This window comes from Pavona decussata, unplaced genomic scaffold, assembly GCF_977016875.1.
Source record: "Pavona decussata unplaced genomic scaffold, jaPavDecu1.1 SCAFFOLD_330, whole genome shotgun sequence".
NCBI classification, from domain to species: Eukaryota; Metazoa; Cnidaria; class Anthozoa; order Scleractinia; family Agariciidae; genus Pavona; species Pavona decussata.
In genome coordinates, this window is record NW_028145718.1 from 68409 (window position 1) to 91338 (window position 22930).

A 22930-nucleotide genomic window follows, 5' to 3' on the forward strand; every position below is an offset into this window, starting at 1 on the left:
TATTTTTCTGCTTATCAAAAGAACCTTTGTCGCATAATGATTTAAGTTTTACCCAGCACCTATAATTCCGTAGTTTACTCTCCATTTCGAACAAGAGAGCGGAAAACTTTCGTTTTTAAGAATTGCTTTCAGACTATACCCGCGCTATTTCTTAAAACTCCTTCCTTCTTTATCTTGTAGAAATCTGTTACACGCCCACATCAGTTTCCTCGGCCGTTTTTTATTGTTCCCACTGGGGGCTATAAAGCGATTTTAAGTGGTGCGTTTCCAGGCTCTTGTAAAATGTTTGCACTGTTCGGTACACATGCCAAAATTACGCCAGGGATACATTGAAGTTATGTGCACCGTTACTTGGTCCAATTTTATCACTTTCTTTGTGCATAGTGTGTTATGACGCGCGTGTATACACATACACTACAGTCTTCACTTTGGAGGCGCTTCCATGAACGTTATTTCAGCGATGAAGATCTTTGTTTCTCACCGTCAAAGTATTTAGTGATCGTCGGCATGATTAATTGAGGGACTGGTTGTGAAACCTGCCATGAAAACAATGGTGCTGCCATTTATGTTTCACAACATCAACATTTCGGCTCTAAGTATATACATTCATTATTAAAGATTTTTTCTTAATTTTTTTCTTAAATCTTTGAAGTTGATATTGGTCGTAGAGTGACATTACTAATTTAGTGTAACGATGTCTATGGAATGGGTTAATTTATAAAATTTCTACTCGATTCTTGCAGCGTTCCTGCTAACTTTCGTTCATTGGTCTACTATTACGGCATAAAAAATGGTGGAGTCAAGGAGTGGGATTTTGCCTTTAAACAATTCCAGAAGACAACGGTGGCAAGTGAAAGAAGGAAGATTCTGTATGGTTTGTCTGGTGCAAGCGAGCCATGGATTTTGATCAGGTGCAGTATTAATAAAGCTAAATAACTCTACTCTGAGAAATTATAAAAAGATAAATATTAGTAATATTTTATTTTATTTTTTTTCGCAGCTGTTTGTGTATCGTAAATGTTAAGAATTAAAAAATGCAGCATTAGTTTAAATCCCTTTGGCTTCACTCTAACCGCTTCTGCCGAGGTCACCTTTCCACGGTTTGGATGCTTTGTTTCTGGCTATTCTTGGTTATTCTGAGCCTGGGCTCTTTCGAGCGCATATACATACATACACTTTATTTGATAACGCAGGTTTACAATCTGGCAGCCAAAAGCTTATGTGGCCTGCCTAAAGTTAACTAAAGAATTTACAAAAAGGAAATAATAACAAAAAATATGTAGCAAATTGTGTGCGAATGTGTATTACATATGTATGATTAAGAAGACTAAAAGGAGATATATTATTAATAATAAAAGTGAAGTCGATAATAAAACCTGAGCCAACTCGTGAATGCGGAAGTGGATAGTGGCAGCGCGGTATTTGAAGCAAACTTTTTACGTCTTGTTGTGTTCAATATTAAAATTTAAAAGTTTCGATGACAACCGTAAAGCAGTACTCGCATCAAACTACACTCTAACGATTCTTGGACGCCATGCGGGAATGAAGTGTCACCTGAAAGGTATAAAACATTGTTTGCCTTGTGTTTGGTTGTCCCAGGACTCGAAAACTAAATCGTATTTAACAAGAAATCCATGCAGGCTGCATGTATTCCAGCAATTCAACAAATTAGCATATTGGTAAAAAACAAATCATACACAACTTATGAGTCAAAGAAACAGCACTCCTTTAGTCTAGAATACTTAGAATTTCTAATCAATGAATAAAATATACTTAAAAACACAAACAAAATGAAGGTAAAAATTTCAAAACGTTAGATGAAATTCCATATTTGCGCGTAACATGAGTGAATTTGCTTGCGAGGACATGTGAATTTCTTAAGACAAAATTACGTAGTTGTCACGTTTCATCAGTGAAAATAGAAAAAAAAGACAAAAACCTTTCCTAAATAAATAATTTATTCAGACAAACAAAGTGATCGTGAAAATTTCAAGAATTTCGATGAAAAATTTGACCTTCACGTAACATGGGCGAATTTCATCCGCTAGTTGCGAGGACATGCGAAAAGAGAAACGGCATATGTCTTGAGGGGAAAGGACATTCTAACAATGCCAGAGGTTAACAAAACTAGGTTTGGACTTAATTCCTGGCGTTATCAGGCGCCCAAACTTTGGAACAGCTTTCCTGATGTTGTTATAGCGTCATCTGATTTTAGAACTTTTGGAAAACTTTTAACAAACGAATCAATACTACGATGATGTAGCATCCATAAATTGCTTTTTATCCTGTATATAATTATTTTAATCAATTTTATCTCTTATTCTATTTTATTTATTTATTTATTTATTTATTTATTTATTTATTTATTTATTTATTTATTTATTTATTTATTTTTATCGTTGCATGTCTGTTAACTAGCTGGTGCAGTTTTTGAACTAAACCATATAGCTAAGCGCATGCTTTTCCACGTTAGATAAAGTTCAGTTCAGTTCAGTTCCGAAAAAATATATGTATTAGTCTTTGCTTAACGCATAAGTAAAGTTGGCAAGGTGACCGCTTTTGCCGTTACCTTGTCAACTTGACCATTGCCTGATTTCATACCGTAGGGGGCTGGGTACGAGTCTGTGCATTATGGGTTATGGGACTCAACACCCACATAGCCAGAAAGAGCACACCGAACTCTATAACATTCTCAAGTTTGGTGTTAATCAAGCTAATATTAGGAAAGATACAGCCATTCAAAAACTCCAAATTTTACTAAGAAATGTATGGAACGCCGGACGTAACGGACGATTTGTCCGGCGTCCCATACATTTCTTAGTGAATTTTTTAAGTTTTTGAATGGCTGTATCTCGCTTAATATTAGCTTGGTTAACACCAAACTTGAGGATGTGGTTAAGTTCGATGTGCTCTCTCTGGCTATGCGGGTGTTGAGTCCCATATCTCATAATACACCGACTTGTACCCAGACCCCCACGGTATGAAATCAGGCAATGATTTAGCCGACTCGACAGCAATTATGAGGTGATATTTTTCAGTGCTCGATTTTGCTGGGTAATCGTTAATTGTTTACTGGTCATTATCACTAAGGAATTTACAGTAACTCGTTAAATCTTGGCGAGTGAATCAAGACAATATGTACTCATTAGCAAGTGACGTTTACCTAGACACTGTTGTAAATTGATAACTGTTTTGATTTCAAACAGATACCTGGAATATTCCATTGATTCCAGTAAGATTAAGTCTCAGGACACTTCGAGAGTAATTTACTATGTGGCAAACTACAATCCTATTGGTCGGCACCTAGCGTGGCAGTTTCTTAAACTTAACTGGGACACTATAATGAAGAAGTAAGTATATTCATTTATTTTATGGTACATACAGATTAAAATGAGGAACACAGGTTGGGTGACCTCTATTTGTTCTAGTTTTTCCTTACCCTCATCCTGTTAAGCGTTTTCTTTGCCATAAAGCTGAATTTCTTCTTTCTATGAATTACTTCTCTATATGTGACATCTCCACTAAGAGAGAAAGTGATACCCTTTCCCGAGAGTTTCGAATATCATATAAACATTTTCTGGGGGATGAAATTCCATTAATGAACACCGCTTGGTGTTATTTTAATAGGGAAATTACGACTGCACGACGGCAACGTCAACGAAATCGTCACCTGGAAATAAATATTCACATTATCTGATCCACTCAACCCGTTCAACTTGCACAATGTGAACGAATTATCCTGGAACATGACTAGTAGCAACGGCGTTCAAGTTCAGAAAGAGAAAGAAAATTCACCGTTGTGTGTCCACGTTCTTCTTTAATAAAACTTTCAATTTGCTTATTTGACATCCCTGTCTTGCAGGGAGGACGTCAAAGAAAGTAACTAATTTTTGTGTGCACATGCAGAGCCATTGTTTAACTCACTGAACTTTTTTTTATGTTCTCGTTGGCGTCGCAGTCGTGTTTTCGTAAGGGAACCTAACAGGGACCTTCAGATCAGAGTACGAGTACGACTCCGTCACATCTGCAGAACTCTCGCTCCTTCCCGTTGTTTTGCAAGCAGATAAGGAGACCCTAGAAACAAGATTGGTGTGACAAGTGGTTATCTAAACCACGCGAACTAGATTTAGAGAAAGTCGTACCCGTACTCAATCTCGTATTCGTAGTCAAATCTGGAAGCTCATAATGTCGTTTGGAGAGCGCGCTCAAGAGGTTTCAATGAAATTGAACTGTATGTTCATTCTGGCGTTGTAGGGTTCGGCATAAATATGGAGTTCGATCGATTTCCTTTTAAATAACATCACGCGCACTTCGTTCTTAGGCTATTTCACTGATGAAAGGACACTACTGTACTTTACAAAGCAATGTCAGCGGCGAAAGGAAACTACTACCTCTATAACTGATTAGAGACGGGAGTGTTATTATTTGTTTAATTTTTAGGTTTGGTGGAGGATTTTTTGCTATCAGAAATGTAATTCTCGGGGTGACAAGCAACTTTGCCACGGAGTTTGAATTCCTTGATGTAAGTCAAGATACAGGTTTTTGTCTGTCGTAAATTGTTACCAATAGAGATGTAAAAGTACGTAAATTATGGTCATCCGGCTGAGTGTAGTCCTGAGAAGGACTGTTTGAGGGCACACTGACTGACATTTTGACAACCTGAACGGAAGTCCTCATCAGAGTCAAGTAAATTGTGGAACGCCTGTAGAGGAGATAGATGTCTCTGGTAGAACTTTGAACAAACGAGCAACTAGAATGATGATATCAACAATCGCATTTCTGAACACCATTTACTAAACCACAGAATAGACAGAGTCCCAGCAATGTGCTTTACCTACAGTACGAATTACTATCAACAAGTGTTTGTAGTGTATGTGGTGGAGGCTCAGTCTGTGATATCAGTCTGGTTCTTAACTTTAACAAGCCTTTGTAGTGTATAGGATGGAGCTCCATTCTGTGATATCAGTCTGGTTCTTCACTGTGACACACCATAGTAGTAAAGAATGGGGGAGGGGCAGTCTGTGATTATCATTCTCCATTGTAACAAGCCTTTGTAGTGTATGGAATGGGTCTCCAGGCTTTCCTATAATTAACAGGTGCTGTAACTGTAACCATTAGGGATCACATTGAAGTGAAATTCCAATACATAGCGCTGAAAATATCACCTAAGCTTTGACTTTCTTCCTTGTTTAGCTGAAGAGCTTTAACGAACAGCACCGTGCTGGCGCAGGAGCGCGGGCTCAACAACAAGCCGAAGAGGCAGTGATGGCAAACATAAAGTGGCGCAAAGATAATGAAGAAGATCTGACAAACTGGTTGAAGGACTACCTTACAGCTCATAACGTAGTTGTCTAGAAACTTTGCTTTGATTCGGTTCGTTTTCCACTGAACATAGTTTGTTATCTGCAATAACTGCAAGTCTATTGTCCGGCTCTTTTCCCTGTTGATGCGTATTTCATTTGTTTGTTAATAGTGATTTTGTGACTATTTGTGGCTTTCCATATGCGACTGTTTTGGTTTAGCTTATGGTAATCTAATAAATAGATAATGGCAATGTCAGTCAATTTAGTTTCATGTTAATCAAAATGATTAAAACGTATAGCTTATAGAAAATGTCCACAATGTACACAGAGTACATTTTCAGGGGCATCCAGCGAGAACATTTACGACAACTACTTCAAACGTCGTTAAAAAGTGTTAATTTTCGCATGTTTCGAAAGTCTGAGGGGACATTTCTTCGACGATAACTTAGTTTAGAAGCGATTAAGACCATTGGACCTGCACCCTTCAAAAGTTTTCTCCGGATCCTGGCAGCTGCATTGGTTTTTTATGGTTGGGAACATTGTTCTGTTGTTCGTTCTTTTGTCCTCTTCACCAACCATGCAAGATGTTACAAATGGTTTTGGTCGCCCCATTAGAACCGTGTCCCTGATTTTTATGAGTTTTTCATTTATTATGTTTTTTGTTGTTATTTGACGTTCTCCTTTTTAACATTCCTTTTCACTTTTTCATTCAATTGTATTTTAAACAGTTGTCAATAGCGGTATAATTGTTACTCGTAATGTTTTTATAGTTTGGTGACGTATCTACGTTTTTTTAATATGTAGTTTCATGATTTTTTGTTAAAACGCGTATGTTTCATATTATTAAATTTTCTTTTTCATGTTTCCAAGGTCTGTTGCCTTTGTTCAGTACTTGATGCACCGAGACTGCTTCGGTTCCAAAGGGTCCTACGCTACCACGACACTTCGGATACATTTATTTTAATATCTACCATATAGAACACAATTTAGAAGCCGGGTGTCTCACTTCATCATCTAATGTATCAGTCAATTCCAAGCGCGATCATCCCCCCCCCCCCCGGGCAACCCCCGGGCATTTGACCCCTGTTCGGCTCCACATAGTGGGGCATTGACGCGAATTGAAACCCGACCCATCGGGCATTTGACCCGTCGAAAAAATGCTGGTCAGCGGTCGCGTTTAAAAATGATATGTAATCCATGTAACATGTCGCAACTCCTCGTGGTTTTCGACAAAATTTATGTTGAGCGTATTAAAATATTCGGAAATATCCCATTATACAAGGTTTGGAATTTTCAGACGGACGTGAGGAAAGCTGTTTTAGCGTCAACATTCGAAGAATTTGTATCAAAAGGTAAGCTGTGAAGCCTTTCTTTAGCTAATCTTTAGTAATCTAAAGCGTAATCTTAAAATTATCGCGGCGTAAAATTATCGGGAGCAAGCAAACTACACTATTGAAATAAACTCTGTCAGTTGAGTTTCATATGTGATGTTATGCATTATCTTTAATAGTAAATTGTTTTAAATTTATGAATGTATCAATTTCGTTGATTTTTATATAAATAGAGCTAGCGAATACAAAAAAAACCAACACGATGACTTTTCAGCCCCAACCGTGGGGCATTTGACCTAGAAATCGGCCCATATAGCGGGGAATTTGATCAAGCAATTTTTAAAAAAAGGTCAAATGCCCGGGGGGGGGGGGGGGATGATCGCTTTTGGAATTGACCCAGACATAAACAAAGAATAGTGTTTTTATGCTGAACAGACATGAGATGGACACAAGCAACGACGACAAATAACGCACTGCATATGCTGAAGTAAATTAAATCATAAGTTTTATTTAAATTTATGCATGAATATATCTTTGCCCGATGTTTTTCCCAAACCTAATATTCTCACTGTATAAATAAAAACGAAACTAGCCTGCGCGCAACGCTGGCATGTAACGCCTCGATGTTTTAAAGTCAATGCCACCCGTGTCTCGTGGGACTTCATCTGCCTATTTACGCAAACTATTCCTGCTCTTTGGTCTTTCTCGCCAAGTTATGCCGTTCTGGGATTTCAGTCGGACGCGGTCAGGCCGCCAAAGACGATTGTCGAACGCAGGCACATTGACATTTGGGAGTTACTATGCGGCCTCAAGTTTATAGCAGGCTGACCCCCCGCATTATTATTTGGTTTCGCGACGGTTTCCTGGGGTCTAGGCGTACACCAAAGTATAACAGACGAAATATGGACGTTTCGTCCCGTGAAGGAAGTCAGATTGATTCTAAAACATGCCTAACCATGAAAATGAAATGTTACATAATTTTTCAGTTTTTCATATCAGAAGAGTTATGTTTCTAGATAAAATAAGATGGAAATTATTATATTTTGAGTTACTACACTTCATTACTTAACAAATTTTGTTCAGTTTCCTTGCAAAGAACATACATTTCTTTTTCAGTTGCTGCAGGTGCAATTCATACCATGCCAGCGTTTGGCTCATTACTGACCACCCAGCTCGACTTCTATTGTTCTTTTATTTCTAAAAGGAAATTTTTCAGCCATTTCTCCACGTCTTTTTCGTTCCTCTTGATCCATGCAATGTTGGATTTTACTACCTCAGTAGCCTGTGACAATGATTGACTGCTTAAGCCGGATCCATTGTCACGCTCGCTAACAAACTTCAGCAGCTGAAAAGAAGGATGAAAACGTTAGACATAAATAGTCCCAAACATAAAGATGACAAAAACTAATTCCTTTAATGTCTTCAGTCTTGTTAATGAAATTAGCGCTGAGAAATACCATTTGAGAGGATGAGGGTGAGAGCGCGGAATGTTGGTTACCATTGAAATTACACCCAAACCCTTCTGTTTATGGACTCTGTCCATGTGCACTTGATACCACCATCCACTTCAGTTATACTTACTAAAAGCCTTGGAGATATATTGGAAACAAGTCGTAGTCATGGAGAAGAAGGGGAATGATTATGATTATGTCTAGGAACAGCGATGTGTGCATGGTGAGGATCTATTTATTACAATTTTCACTAAACAAAAATGAGCTTAATCAGCGGCATACTCACAATACAATACTTTATTGATACTCCCCATACGGGTTTTTCAGTGGCAATTAATTTACAATGCATAAATAAAAAATTTTAAAAATTATAATCAGTTTAAGTAATTAAAAAACTAGCTAAAAATTGTTGAGGGGGTAGCTCATCGTAAAAAGTATTTCAGGAGGTTGTTTCTTAAATTACACTTAAAACTATTCAAACACTGGCTAAGCTTAATTTCAGATGGTTGCTTGTGTCCACTGGTAACAAGAACGCATACAACGATTGTACAATACCAGTCTACAGTAATGATCTCTGATGAAAAAGGTGAAATGGGTTAGGCTATACCTGCTGAAGCTGAAATTCATTTGTAAAACCTCTAGTAACAGCTTCTATCATGCCACTTAAAATGTAGAGTCCCTCGCCATACCTGGAAACATACAAAATATCACACATATAAACACAAACGGATTTTTTTAGTTTGGATTATTGCTTACGTTTAAACTTTGATAGGTGGCAGTGATGTCTCGTTTTGAACTTCAATCTACCAAAGTAACAAAGCTTGGATTAGCCCACCGTGTTTCTAATGTTCTCCAGTGTTTTAAAATGAAGTCCCAAGCAATCTGCCGTCCAATAGGGCTATTTTCTGCGACTTTAGAGATCACAAGGGGAGCGTCAGATGATTTAATCTTTTTCACGTCCAGAGAGAACTGAAGAAACCTGAAATAAAAAGTACAGCTTTACTTCACGTCGTCATTTACGAATATCATTTGAAAAATACATGTAAGACCACTCATCCCCGGCTGATTTGAGCAACTATACCACTTTCTCGAGGTTGTGGAGACGGACAAATGAATTGATTAATTGTTTGATTGATTGATTGATTGATTGATTGATTGATTGATTGATTGATTGATTGATTGATTGATTGATTGATTGATTGATTGATTGATTGATTGATTGATTGATCGATCGATCGATCGAAATTTACCAGACAGACGAAACTAGACGAAACACTGAGCTCTAACCACAATAAGAATTCTACCATGATGTAAGCTGTACCTGCTAAGAATCCAGGGTTCGGTCGAAGCTGCAAGCCCGTGCATTAGCTTGACCCTCTCTGAGGCTACAGATGTGTGCACCAACTGATCGAAAGCAAATTCCCACTCTTCACTTCCTCCATTAGCGATACCATAATAATACACCAGTGTACGGAAATTTGCTGGAACCCTGAAGGATTATGTCGAATAAATATAACGGGATAAGTCATCACATTGAAGCGAGTTCACTGTCCATCGTTTTATGTCGCTGACCAGTTCGTTTAATAAAAACGTGATGGTGGACAGTGAATTCGCTTCAATGTGATGGACTTACTTCGTTACATGACATGAAACTCTTCCAGCGTTTTTATTACAGTCAATTGGTAAGAAATGTTTAATCTTGCTCGCGCAGAAATTAAATTTCAAAGCGATAGTCGATGGAAATATGGCCGTGTTAGTCGAATTTAACAACCTAGTTCACCTTTCATGATCACTTGTGGAACAGAAAGTGGATTGCGGCCAAATGTTCTAACAGATTTTCGTAAAAGATGGATGGAACGTTCCACTGATAAGTAGAAGAGCCTGTGAGTGGGATCCACTTTTGCAATTTATTCCTTTGAACTTGGGCTAAATCGCATGTTGCAATAAGTGCTCAAAGTAGATAAACTTTGTGCCCTCAGATTTATTATAGTAATTAAAGCTTATGATTGCAATTCATCACATTTTAAACGTGAAGGTTCATCATTTATAACTAGCGACGTTTTGAATGATCCATATTCTCCAGAACTAACAGCTGCAAGTCTTACGAAATTCATGATCTCATCAGTGGGTTTTGAGCACAGCCCGGTGATGTGAAAAGTTCGCATCACAATTTTTTTTTTAAAAAATTAATTTCTCCGTTCGTATTTCATATTTTGTAACCTACGTGCCAAGAGAAATTGATGGAAGAGTCATCAGCGAAAAATGTTTTATAGATAATAATTGAATGTGAGGTTTTTAGGGAGAGTCGTTCTTAAAACTTATCCGCGTACGCTGGGTTTCACATTAAAATCAATAAACAAAATACTTACTGATTCTGTACAGGATCCTCCATCCAATCATGGAAGTATTTGGAGGCATTTGACAAGCAGGATTTCTCTGTGGCAGCACAAACAGTTTCCAGGATGGTTGGTCGAAGGAAACTGACAACGTGCAAGTATAGGAAGTAAATTTTTGATAATAATATTTATCTTTTTCACTATCTTGAGTCACTCGGTATAAAATCTGGCATGTTAAAATAACGTTTCTGGCAATGCAAGGGATCATGATTATATTGCTGGTTATTAATTATGTTGTGACCAATTTTAAACATTTATTGGTAGAATATAACTTGCTTGACACAGCTTGTAGTAATTTTGTGGAGTAGTTACAGACTACAGACTAAAAGAATAGCTGACCGAGGCTCGCATTCCCTTGTTCCCCTCAGATCCTTAGCGCAAGACCCTGTGCCCAGGATTCTAAATCTGAACAATGAAAGAAAGGTTAACAAAAAGAGAAATACCTCCCACATCATTGAGAGGCAAATGAGAAGTTAAGTGTCCTTACGTTTCAAGGTGAGAGCCTCCATCCATGAATCCAAGTCTTTTATAAATGGGTTGCGCTTGATAAAGCAGGTACTTCTGTTTGAGTGATTGGAATAAGTTTTTTAAATTATTTACAGTACTGAGAAAGAGACAGCTTGGTATGCTCACGTGATGCAATTTCCAACATTCAACCCCCTTTCGAAAACGAAAAATGCGTTGTGAAAACCAACCTGCAAATGCTTGTAAGCCGGCCTCGTTGCCGTTAACAGGCTCTTGATGAAATTTAAGCTCTTTATAGCAGCCGCCCAGGGAACATACTCTTCTTCAGCTTGTAAATATGACGTCATCTCTAGAGCCTTCGTGTAATTTAGTTTACCGCTCCTTTGAAAAGATACATAAATATAGTCTGAGAACAAGCAGACTTGTAAACAATTTGATGAAAATGTCGTCGTTATATTCAACTGCCGAAACATGTCTTTAAAGTTAAAAAATTTTTAACTTTTCATCAAAATCTGTAAATATACAATGTTGAGATTAATATTGTTGTTCTTTGCAGCATATAAAAAGACGATGACTGTTAGGAAACAACAAGCAATCTTAGATGCACATACTTTTGTCTGTACAATAAAAAAACCCAGTTGAAGCAATGAAGCGAACTGTATAATTTCGTAACTATGAGATTGAGTATTAGTTTGAATAACTGTCTCCTCGGTGCTTATTCTGTGCCTGCGGTGTGTGATGCCTGACCTGTTTGACTGTTAGTTTGAATAACTGTCTCCTCAGTGCTTATTCTGTGCCTGCGCATGCCGTGAGTGATGCCTGACCTGTTTGACTGTTAATATTCAGTCGTGAAAAACTTTTCAGAGCTATTAAAAGCCAATAGTTAATCCGCCATTACCTTGCTATTTCAAACGCGTCATCAATGACACCACCACGATCTGAAATATTCATCACCTGTAAATACCAAGCGATCTCACTCTAGTAACGTCATCTAAAGATGATTGAAGTGTAGCATCACCACTTAAATTTATTAAAGCAAAAACCACGCTATGTATCACGTTCTTTGAAATTCTCCAGAACAGCGTTACTTCAATTACACTTCAGTAGAAATAACAAGTAACGGGAAGTAACTAAGTAAGAAGGTAATTAAACTGATAACATCATGGCGCTCATAACGGTGGTTGTAAGTAAGAAGTTTCATTTCTACGTTCAGCCGGGACATGAAACAATTTTTCATTCAAGAAGGGTATCGGTGAGTGTAGTTTGGGTGAATACCTGGGACGAGTAGCATATAACTTAACGGCGGGCGTAAATGCGTTAACAGTTACGCCCAACGTTTAAATAGTCAGTATTGCTATCGGTTTTTCACGCACTGGTGCTGAATCATGCAAACCGGCATTGCAATGCAAGGTTGGTTTAGGCTATTGTCGGTGTTACGACAGCAACAGAAAATTTCACCTTATGGTCGTCAAACCGACATTGCAATGAACGTTTGTCTAGGCTACTGTCGGTGTTATCAGAGCCGGACAGAGAGTTTTACCTTATGATTACTCTTAAGAGCATTGGCCAATGCATCCCAGTTTTTGTCGTCATAGTTGACTCTGTAAAATCCTTTTTGCTCAGCATTTCCTTTAATCCAACCACTTCCATCCCACGATATCTTCTCTGTGGTCAGTAAGTGAAGTAATGCCTTTATTTACTATGCTACTATTTACCGTTAAACATCAATGAATTTGTGCATTTTTCTACAGCTGGCAATGCTAGATAGGGACGCAGGGGAGGGGGCTGAGTTTCTGACCTTGACAACATTTACTACTTGGTATGGCCGATGTTCCTTTTTGATAACACAAAACGAACCACTTAAACTCACGGCTAAGCGTTTATGCTGCATGGATACGTAAGTTATGTGACTACAGAAGTGGATAATGTATGCTTATTTATCTTTTTTTTTTTTTAATCTGTTCATGTTGTCCTTCAGCAGCGTGGTTAAAAATATATAAAACTGTTCAATTGAGGCCTTAAACTGCTGTTTAAAAGTAAAAACTAAAACCCAAGCTTTCGCCGATCAACGGCATCATCATTTTTTTTTACTTATTTATTTATTTATTTATTTATTTGTTAGTTTTAGCCAAAGAATCGTTGAATAACAATCTTATCAAATTTTCAGCTGTTACACTCCAAAGAAACTGGATATATATTTTTATTTTCATTCGCACTAATACAAAAATGAGTGAAAATTAATACTGGCGGCTGTTAAAGTGTTCTTTTCTTTGAAGCATGCATCATTTAAGAACGGCGGATCGAATTACCTGAGGTCATGTTGATTTCTTTAGAAATAATCTTGCTTGGTGATGAAGACATGATGTACGTAAACGGTACAAACCATTTGTAACTGAAAAAAATATGGCATTTCTATCGATAACCTTTGCTGTTCTAATTCTTTAAACCAATTTAAATTCCCAACTGTCTCAAGAGATCATCTGGATCGTGTCTAAAAGTAACGCGACTCACCACGAGTGCGAATTCATCAATATTAGTTTATCAAAGCTGTGTCATTCTATCAAGTAATCACTATTTAACAGCCAATGTACTGATTCTGGAGACGTTTATACAAAAAATACTTAGAGTTTTCCAAGACAGTACAGTGCAGTACAGTCAATAGTTTACAGTATAGTACAGTGCAGTGCAGTGCAGTGCAGTGCAGTACTGAGTGCAGTACAGTGCAGTAGAACAATGAGAATCAGTTCGATAAAGTAACTTTGGGTGAACTCACCCAAATGGGGATTTATGCTTCGACGTCGCGTTGGTGTCAGTGTGGTATAGGAACCTCTCTTGGGAGACTAGGTACTGGTAACCACTGGAATGTCTAACGTCAATTACTGGGTAACCCATTTGAAGGGTCCACGTGTCCATCATGTGCTTGACATCTACACATCTGCCCTTGATACAACTTTCCTATTAAAAAAATTACTGGATCAGGTAATTAATACATACATACAATTATTTTTCATCATAGAATAAAATGTACAGGAAAGAACATTCTGTCTTAAATAGTTTGTTAATAGTGGGCCCTTATCCAAATTGATACAAATTTTACTATCAAAAATGCAGTCGCTTGTGCGATTGTGGCAGCAACGGTGACTCTAACTGATGACAGGTGTGCTGTGACGGAATACTGTACAGAGGAAAGAAGCGAAATGTGGTGAAAAAAATCAAATGCATGATGGACATTTTCTATACGTCGGCATTCGAAACAAACAACAAGCTCAAGCTAGTTAGTTAATCGTACTCACCTCCATCAAGGCCTCCCACAAATGTTCCGTTTTTGCATTGGAATACTCAAACCTCTTGAGATAGCGCTGAAAAGTATCAAATACCAGAGTAAAGATGTAAGAACATGTCTCCTTATAACTGAAGAAAAATTACAAAGCTCTCCACTTTTGATTTCGTGTTGATTTTAGAATTAAGTTAGGTGATCAAGGGGTAGGATTTTAGGGAATAGCTTACTGATAATCCTTTCCTGAAAACTTCTTTACCAAGATAAGCTTCCAACATGCGAAGAATGCATGAGCTCTGAAATAGATAAATATAGAAGCTGTAATCTCCGAAAAGGTACTCAATGCAAACAAGTAGGTAGGCGGACTACTTACTTGAAGTATCCGTAATCATTTCACGTCCCTAAGTTCTACGATCCCACAAGCATTTTGTAATTTACTAACTTTAATGACTCATTTCGCGATAACTGCCTGTCAAAACATGAATATGAATACCTTTTCATATGTAATGTAGTCGAATATCTGGCTGATATCTTCTGGTCTTTCAATGGGTATTCTGATAGGGTGAGAATTTGCCAGGGCATCTGCTGCAAATGCTGCGGACATATCAAGGACAACAATCTGCTCCTCCTATGTAAACAGGTAGCAATTCTTTAGCATCTATAAAAACTGGGATTCCATTAAAATAATTATATTTTGTAACTACGTACCATTTTCCATTCTGGATGAATGTAGTCCATGGCTGAAAACTCCATAAAACTCGCAAATCCTTCGTTTAGCCAAAAATCATCCCACCATTCCATAGTGACAAGGTTTCCAAACCACTACAAATGGATAAGCCATAGATTTTCTTATGTTCTTATACTAATGTCCCTATACTCTTAAAAGATCAAGGATGGCTCAGGGGTGAGAGCACTGTAGCCTCTCAGTTCGACTCCTTGACGCGGCGTCACACAATCATATTTATTTCCTTCCCATACGATGCTCTTATAATAAATCCAATGCTATCTTGAAAAGAAAGATTATAAGCGCTAAACTCGGATAGTTGTTTAGTTGTCCCGACAACAGGTATTGAATGTTTTATGTGCGTGTTTGTTCAGTTTCCTCTAACTTATAAATTACCTGGTGAGCCAGCTCGTGTGACACAACCTCAGCAACTCTTTGTTTATTAGCTGATGAAGACACATTGGGTTTATATAGGAGATTCCAGTCCCTATAGGTTATAAGTCCCCAGTTTTCCATAGCACCAAATATAAAGTTAGGAAGGGATATCATATCTGTGAAAAATAGGAAAAAGAGTATTTATTGGTCTCATACCAAGAAAACAGGCATTTATCAGTTTATATTACTTGTCAGAAATCTCAGTTGTCTTTAGCATGCGCAAAAACGAGCGAAAGGCAAGATCCATGTCTAGCTTTATTAGTTTTCTATAAACAAAAATACACTGCCACTCATACTCACCTGCTTTTGGTAACGCGTATTTTATCTGGAAGTACTCCTCGTAGAAAGTAAAAAGATCATCAGTGATTTTAGAGGCGTATTCTACTTGATCAATTTGCTCCTGAGGTGCGTATAATCTGACCTGAGAAAAACCGAAAAAACTATGTGACACAACTCTGGTACTTATCAGCAAAACGATCAACAACAAAAATCCAAATAAAACTGAACAGTGGCATAACTATATATTCAGCGTGTGTTGGGTTTGCTTCTTTTTCAGTACAACAAACGCAAATAGGGAAACCAGCCCTAACCCTTATGACTCAGTTTCTGCAAGGCTGATCGGACTGCGTAGAAAACTTAACACGACAGCGACATGATTGAGACTAAACCGAGAATCAACAAAATGCAGCAACCGTAGACGGCTGTTTCGAGCTGGTTGGCTCTCGTCAGCACGATGTAGCACAGCAAAAAATAGAACAACCAACGCGAGTCGAAGTGGTCTACCAAATGCACGTGGCGGTAGTGATTTCGGATGGGCCCAAATTCAGACATCCGTCACGTCATAGCGTGTGACTATGAACAATGAACAAAAGAACTGAAAATATCATGTCGCTGTCGCAATAAGTTAAATAAGAAAAGCAAAACACCATTTGATTAGATCTTTTACAGATCCTGTGTAAACTTGCAGCATTTCGTTTGCGATCCCTTGCTTATTGTTTATCTAACTTTAAGGTCGAGTAGTGGGGTCTTTCGTCAGGGGCACCCAACGAAAGTTTTCTCTCAGATGCTTTGAAACGCTATTTGAGGCTTTCTGGATTGCCTATAAAGCTCTGTTGGTTTATTTTAGGCAGCGCTATGATATTTTTATCTGTTCGGTCATTCTAGGGCAACCGGAGTCTTTTCGAAATTACTAGGGCATTTTTGTCGATTTCCCGAAAACCTTAGGTCTTATTTCCTTTCCGAAAATCTTAGCTGACCTTTTTTCGGTACCCGAAACGACATCAGTTATGAATCCGAAAACATCATATCACGAAAGTTTGAGGTGAAAATTCCCTTCAGAAAATTATAGGGGATGAAGGGCCTTCCGAACAGATAATTTACCGAGACGATCTGTTGGGTGCCCCTGTTTCGTTCACGTTTGAGGAAAAAGAAAGTAGAGGCGCGTTTATCGAGTGTTTATCAATTAACAAAATGCCAAATTCCAAACTTGTTCTATTCGATACCTGGTATGCATCTCAGTGTAAAACTGTTGCTTTACTACAAGTAAATCAGCTCAGTCAGCCTACCTTGATGTAATTTTTATGAGTAAATTCAACGTATTTGAAATCACAAACAGCAAAAGCTACTAGATAAGTCGACATGACCACAGTCTTCTCAAATGTGTCGTATGTCCAGCCATCTTTCTCTTGGGTTTTGTAAATCGGCATGTTGGAAAGAGCAATCAAACGGGGACGGTGAGCCACTGTCACGCTGAACGTCGCTTTCATCGCGGGCTCATCAAAGCAAGGAAAAGCCTTGCGCGCATCTGATGGAGAGAACTGAGTTGCTGCCACAGGGCTGAAATTCGAAGCAAAGAAACATATCAGTCATTTTTCTTATGTCTTGGTAACTTACGGGAGCAGACCATATTAATGCTTACCATACAAGGCTTTAGCTCAGTGATTTAGAAGAGAAATTTGCAGATGCGCAGTTGGGTGACTCTATAATAGACCCTAATCGCAGATAATGAGAAACTACATTTTAATGCTTCCCAGAACTGTGGGGAAAGTGTTCTTATAAGGAGGACCACAACTGAAATTCTTACACAACTGTGCCATCGGTACGTCTATATTCCATTCTGTAGAATCCTCCCAGCTCTGATCTCAGGTCCGATTCAAACGTCATTTTAATGACATACTCTCCTGCTTGCAGCCATGTCTCCAGGTGAATGACGTAGAATTGGTTCTTTTCAAACCAGAAGTGCTTCTTTATGTCAACTTCACCTGAGAAGTAGTAGATCTAAATTTGCAATGCATTCGTTAAATGTTTTGTCACTGGACGCTATGTTAGAGACACTAACGATATTTTAAAAATAGGTTGGCTCCCAATAAAGGGAAAAAGAGACTTTTATTTACTTAAACTTGTATTAAAGGCCTTACATTTTGAATCATTGGCTATCTTGTCTTAAGATAAAAGAGGTTTTTCAGACGCGTCTGTTATGTTCTAGCCTTGCTAAACGATTAGTTACACCACTAGAGAATGGCACCTTTCAAGATAGTGCCCCTCAACTATTCAATAGCCTTTCTGTTCATATCAGAAAAAGTGATAATTTAAATTATTTTTGAAGAAAAACGAACTTGTACCTCAGAAATCGAGGAATTAGATATGCGTGATATTTTTAGTTACAGTTTTTTCCTTTTTTTTTTTTAACTTCGATACCCAAGTTTATTTATTATTTTGAAACACATTTGCTTTCGTTTAACATTTGGATTTATTCTGCTTTAATTTCAGCGCTTTCATTACACCCTTTAATTTATTAGTATTCCAATATAAGTTCCCCATTTTTCATTTAGCTCTTTTATATGTACACAGACTTCATATATATGTACACATTTACTCTCTTATTGACACCATTGTTAACTTATTCATTGTAATAATTCTCACTTGGCTTAGTAATGTCAGATGAAGAGCCACTTTTGTGGAAATACTGATATTAAACCATTATTATTACTATTATTATTATTATTACTATTATTATTATTATTATTATTATTATTATTATTATTATTATTATTATTATTATTATTATTATTATTATTATTATTATTATTATTATAGGGCCTAGCGGGACTTCCCTAGACTGCTATAGATACTTTATTATGGGTTGATTAATAGGGGTTTCTGAATTTTTTTCTCATTTTAGTTTATAATTGGTCACATGAATGACTTTTATTCTTTTTTTAAATTTAATATTATTGTTTTTTTAAAAAATATATTTTGGTTGAAAATAGCTCTGTTGTGCTTCGAGATACTCCTCTTTTTAATCACAATTAAATTGTAAATAGGCTTTTTAGTATTCTTTTTTCTACTTTTAACTTGTGAATATCGATTTTCCTTGAAATATTTTAATAAAGAGATCATTATATTTTTAAAAAAAATATATTATTATTATTATTATTATTATTATTGTTATTGTTATTATTATTATTATTATTATTATTATCATTATCATTATCATTATCATTATCATTATCATTATCATTATCATTATCATCATCATCATCATCATCATAATTCAATGTTTTATGAGGCAGGAAGATTACCACTTATACAACGTTTAAAACTCCTTAAGCTGTTGAGGCTTGTATGATCATTGTTACTACATTTTGGGTGGGAGGGAGGGGGGTACGTTTCGCGTAAAATAAACTGTGGTTCATGGACTTTTTTTCTGTTCTTCAAAAGATGTGAATGTTAGTAAATCAATTAATACATATTTTGCGAAGCAAGCAAACCACTACTCGTGTTACTTTTGAAAATAGACATTGATTGACTGATTGACTGAAATACACAAGAAGACTGTACTTAATGTACTTTCTGCAATTTAGATGCGGTTTTTTTTTTCACCAAAAAGTCTACAGCTATGACAATGAAGCGTTGAGTCCTTTGAATGTAATCTTTAATGAGGATGCCAACCAACAGTGCCTGAAGAAACTGCACGCTCTAGATATCCTTGACTTTACTCACCTCCCAAGAACTGGTGAAGAGAGACTGACGTCACCACCAGCTTGTTGGTATGCACCAATACATACTCTGTAGGTTTTGCTACGTCAATCAAGATACTCACGTGACCTTTGAATGTAAAGTTTTGTAGATCAGCTAATATGGTGAGGTCATAGTGTCTGGGAGTGATGTAGCTTGGCAGACGTACATTCCACCATACTTCTGTTCCATGAGTTGTTAGACCAGTAAATGGCGTTGGAGCTTGACTCTCAGGGTTCGAAGTTGCTAGAAAATTAGATAAAATATGAATAACACCGAAAATTAATTTGAAATGTTATTTTACGTTATTTGAATGAGACTTGTAAATCCCGCTGATTGGTATGGCAAACCGTTACTGCCAAAAGCATATTAAATTGAAAATCCTGATCCAAACCGCTTTCAGTATCATCAAGTTACAAAAGTTACATGGTCAGTTTGAAAATGTATGATCGAGTTCTGGAGAACTATGGTTCAGTTGCTTTCGGAAAGTTTCAGTTCTCGCTAGCGAGTATTTCTTCAAAATTTGCCTGTGGTCTCCATGTTTTTCATTTTTTCAAAGAAGGAGAAGCCCTCGGGATGACACCAGCCAACATGGCTGACGTAGATGCCATCGACGAGGAACTTCACATTTTTTTTTTTTTTTTATGACATATAATACAACAGATAGACTCCTGTTCTGACAACCTTGCGACTGAATACTTGGAAAGCAAACTGGAAGACTATGTTACCATTTTTTTTTTTTTTTTTTGGGGGGGGGGGGGGGGCATAATTTGCCAGTTGGAAATCATTGGTAAAGGTATACAGAGCAACGAAACGACCTCCGCATACTTCCGAAAAGGCTAAAAGTATATAAATTATCGCGTATGGAAAGCTAGACACGATATCCGGTCAAATGAATACGAAACAGTCATTTTTGTGCAGAGATCTGGTATTATGTTCCACTTAAGAAGACAGGTGGTTGACCCATAGTTTGCACTGACCAATAGAGCAGCTTGTCAGTCCTTGCAAGACTAGCCCTGGTAACCTGGGCGAGAATTGTCATTTGTCTAAGCGTTAGTGAAAGAACTTTGTAACAGATGTTATAAAGGTGACAAGCCAAACACGACTCCCGCTGGTCGCTAAATGTACCTTAGACCTCTAGATAATGCTTTCCCGAGTACTTTTCTGAGAGGCGTCTCCTTTTTTTATCAAAATGTGGTGAGATCTTTCTGCTGAATGGTGTGGACCTTTTGATCTTGATCATGAAGGAGAACAGTCAAGTTTTCTGAGTGGAGGTTTTCTTATCATTCGGAGCCGTCTGAATTAGTTTTTTTATGCCGTTGTGTACGCTAGCTCTAGGGCATTTGTTCAGGCTTATCGGCTCAAGTTAACTGCCGGATTTCAGAGAACACTAAATAAGCTAGCTTTATCTGCAAGGGCATAGGGACCGTAAATTTCTTTTTATCGTGTTTTTATCTGCAGTAGATAGTTCTCTCTAGTTCTCGCTAGCGAGAACATGAAAACTCGCTAGCGAGAACTTAAACTTTCCGAAAGCAAGTGAACAATAGTTCTCCAAAACTCGATCATGCATTTTCAAACTGACCGTGTAACTTTTGTAACTCGATGATACTGAAAGCGGTTTGGATCAGGATTTTCAACTTGATATGCTTCTCGGAGTTGCGGCTTACCATGAATTGGCAAATGGTAAATCTAATATGAAAACGAAAAAGAAGCATGTAAACTGACACAATGCGTGAAGAAGAATGCAGTTCAGTTAATTATCATATGACAGAGAAAGAGCCTTTATTATATTCGCTACTTGGAGCCGAATAAAAATTATGAGCTATTTAAGCGACATATTTTATTAAGGTCGGCTTACTCTGTTTTCCATTTCCATTGCAATAACATGACCATGCTGATATTGAACGCACCTCGAGGAATGTAATGCTTTGACTGATAATAATGGCTTCCTAACTCTCCCGGGAATTATTTCACGCAAACCGATTTATTTTCAAAAGGGCTAATTGAGCAGTAAAGTAAGCTTCTAATTAAGCAACTGTTCATTGAAATTTCTTCCCGACAAACTTCCTTAGTCACCAAGTCACAGGTTTCACAAGGATTCGTGTACCCTCGAAATTATTTTGTGCTTGGTAGAATAAGTGTTACTCTAATGGTACTTTATCAGTATCACAACAATGACTTATTCAAATAGCTACCCCCTAGTAATTCGCAAAATTTCTGCCTGTTAACTGATGAACGCATCACGTCCGTTACTGGCCTTGTAATTTAAGGCAATTCTTTTAGTGTCTGCCTCTCAACTACTTTAAAGGATAATGGTAGACATATGAGGTATTTTAAAACAGACATTTGAAAATACCAGCGATAACACAATCTTTTAGAATGCAGGCAGTCATATGAAGAGTCATGTACAAGCCAGGCTTATGGGTGGCGGCTGTTCGTTGCAGTGGTTTAGGGTTGGGGAGTTACCTGAAAAAATAACCCGTTTATCTTACATTTGCTGCAACCTCGAAGCAAACTTTTTTCATTGGTAAACGGCAAAACTGGTTGTGAGAAGTGTAAAGCATGACGAATTTACCGAATTAAAAAATGATTATCAACCACTTATTCCTAACATTCATTTCTTCTGACTTATGACTAATCTTCTAATACTTGACGAATTTGTACTGTTATGTATTTTGTGGCAGAGATAAGTACACCAGGTAAGAAAAAGTCTCTGACTTGCCTTTTTCCTTTTGGTCCCTGGAGAAGAGGAGATTTCTAGATCTTGCTTTGCCGAGCAGTGCGCCCAAAACAGCAACTAAAATAATGAGTATGATAACCAGTGTAACCACTGTAGCAATCATGCCTCTAGAAACAAACTTCCCTTGTGTAGCTGCAGTGGCTCGGCTACCTGACTCCGTAGAATCTCGTATTCTAAATGAGTCGGTTCTCAGAGGTTTATTTTCTTGGTATTTTGCATCCATCCCTGCTCACTTAGTGAGGATCTCAAACCATGAATCTCGACTGACGCTTGTGTTATATTAAGCTTTGTATTTTTGTATGCAAATAGCCTCGAGTGAAATTCCGTGCGAGTATCATTAGAATAAAACTTTTGGTTCCGATTCAGGAAACCGTAAAGGTTACAGATGTCAAATCTCTGAAACATAATTAACCAAAAGTCAATAATCACATTGACGATGGATATTTAATTAAAAGAAAAGACAGACGGAAGGCAATTTGCTTTTGAGGAAGAGAAAAAGATAAAATCGAAAGTAGAAGTTCTTTATCAGTCTTTCTCAGTTGAAAATGAGAAGGTCCGTAGCGATCGCACACGATTTATGAGAGCAGGAATGACTGAAAAGAAATCAGGCATAAAAAGTCAAAAGAAATGCAAACCGGTTTAATATACCATTTTAATGCGCTTGGCTCTTGTCGGGACCTGCAGCTCTTAAGTTTAGATAGAAATTTAATTGCTGTTTAGTTTGATATTTAACCTTATTTTTATATAGGTTAAAATCCTGAAGGCTAGATTACGCATGACAGAAATTTTGG

At 37.4% G+C, this 22930-nt stretch overlaps 2 protein-coding genes across 4 annotated transcripts in view; one reads left to right on the forward strand and one right to left on the reverse strand.

The window, feature by feature from the left end:
• LOC146453398 (glutamyl aminopeptidase-like) overlaps positions 1 to 6167 on the forward strand; it is a 56007-nt gene extending 49840 nt beyond the window's left edge. For all 3 annotated transcript variants that reach the window (XM_085096592.1, XM_085096593.1, XM_085096594.1), the window contains exons 18-21: positions 744 to 911; positions 3207 to 3350; positions 4441 to 4522; positions 5194 to 6167. In XM_085096592.1, the coding sequence (XP_084952718.1) occupies positions 744 to 911; positions 3207 to 3350; positions 4441 to 4522; positions 5194 to 5355 (556 nt within the window). In that variant the 3' untranslated portion in view covers positions 5356 to 6167. The remainder of the gene's footprint in view (positions 1 to 743; positions 912 to 3206; positions 3351 to 4440; positions 4523 to 5193) is intronic.
• Positions 6168 to 7013: 846 nt separating this feature from the next.
• LOC146453399 (glutamyl aminopeptidase-like) lies at positions 7014 to 22362 on the reverse strand. The gene is made up of 21 exons (XM_085096583.1): positions 22122 to 22362; positions 19385 to 19645; positions 17466 to 17643; positions 16948 to 17218; positions 15683 to 15803; positions 15344 to 15498; positions 14932 to 15045; positions 14717 to 14851; positions 14454 to 14519; positions 14240 to 14305; positions 13720 to 13901; positions 13256 to 13338; positions 12487 to 12611; positions 11845 to 11900; positions 11177 to 11327; positions 10969 to 11042; positions 10455 to 10565; positions 9407 to 9574; positions 8921 to 9064; positions 8693 to 8774; positions 7014 to 7979 (listed from the first exon to the last, which is right to left on the reverse strand). Exons 1-21 carry the CDS (start codon positions 22360 to 22362, stop codon positions 7815 to 7817), a joined length of 2949 nt encoding a protein of 982 aa, XP_084952709.1. The 3' UTR covers positions 7014 to 7814.
• Between the last annotated feature and the right edge of the window lie 568 nt (positions 22363 to 22930).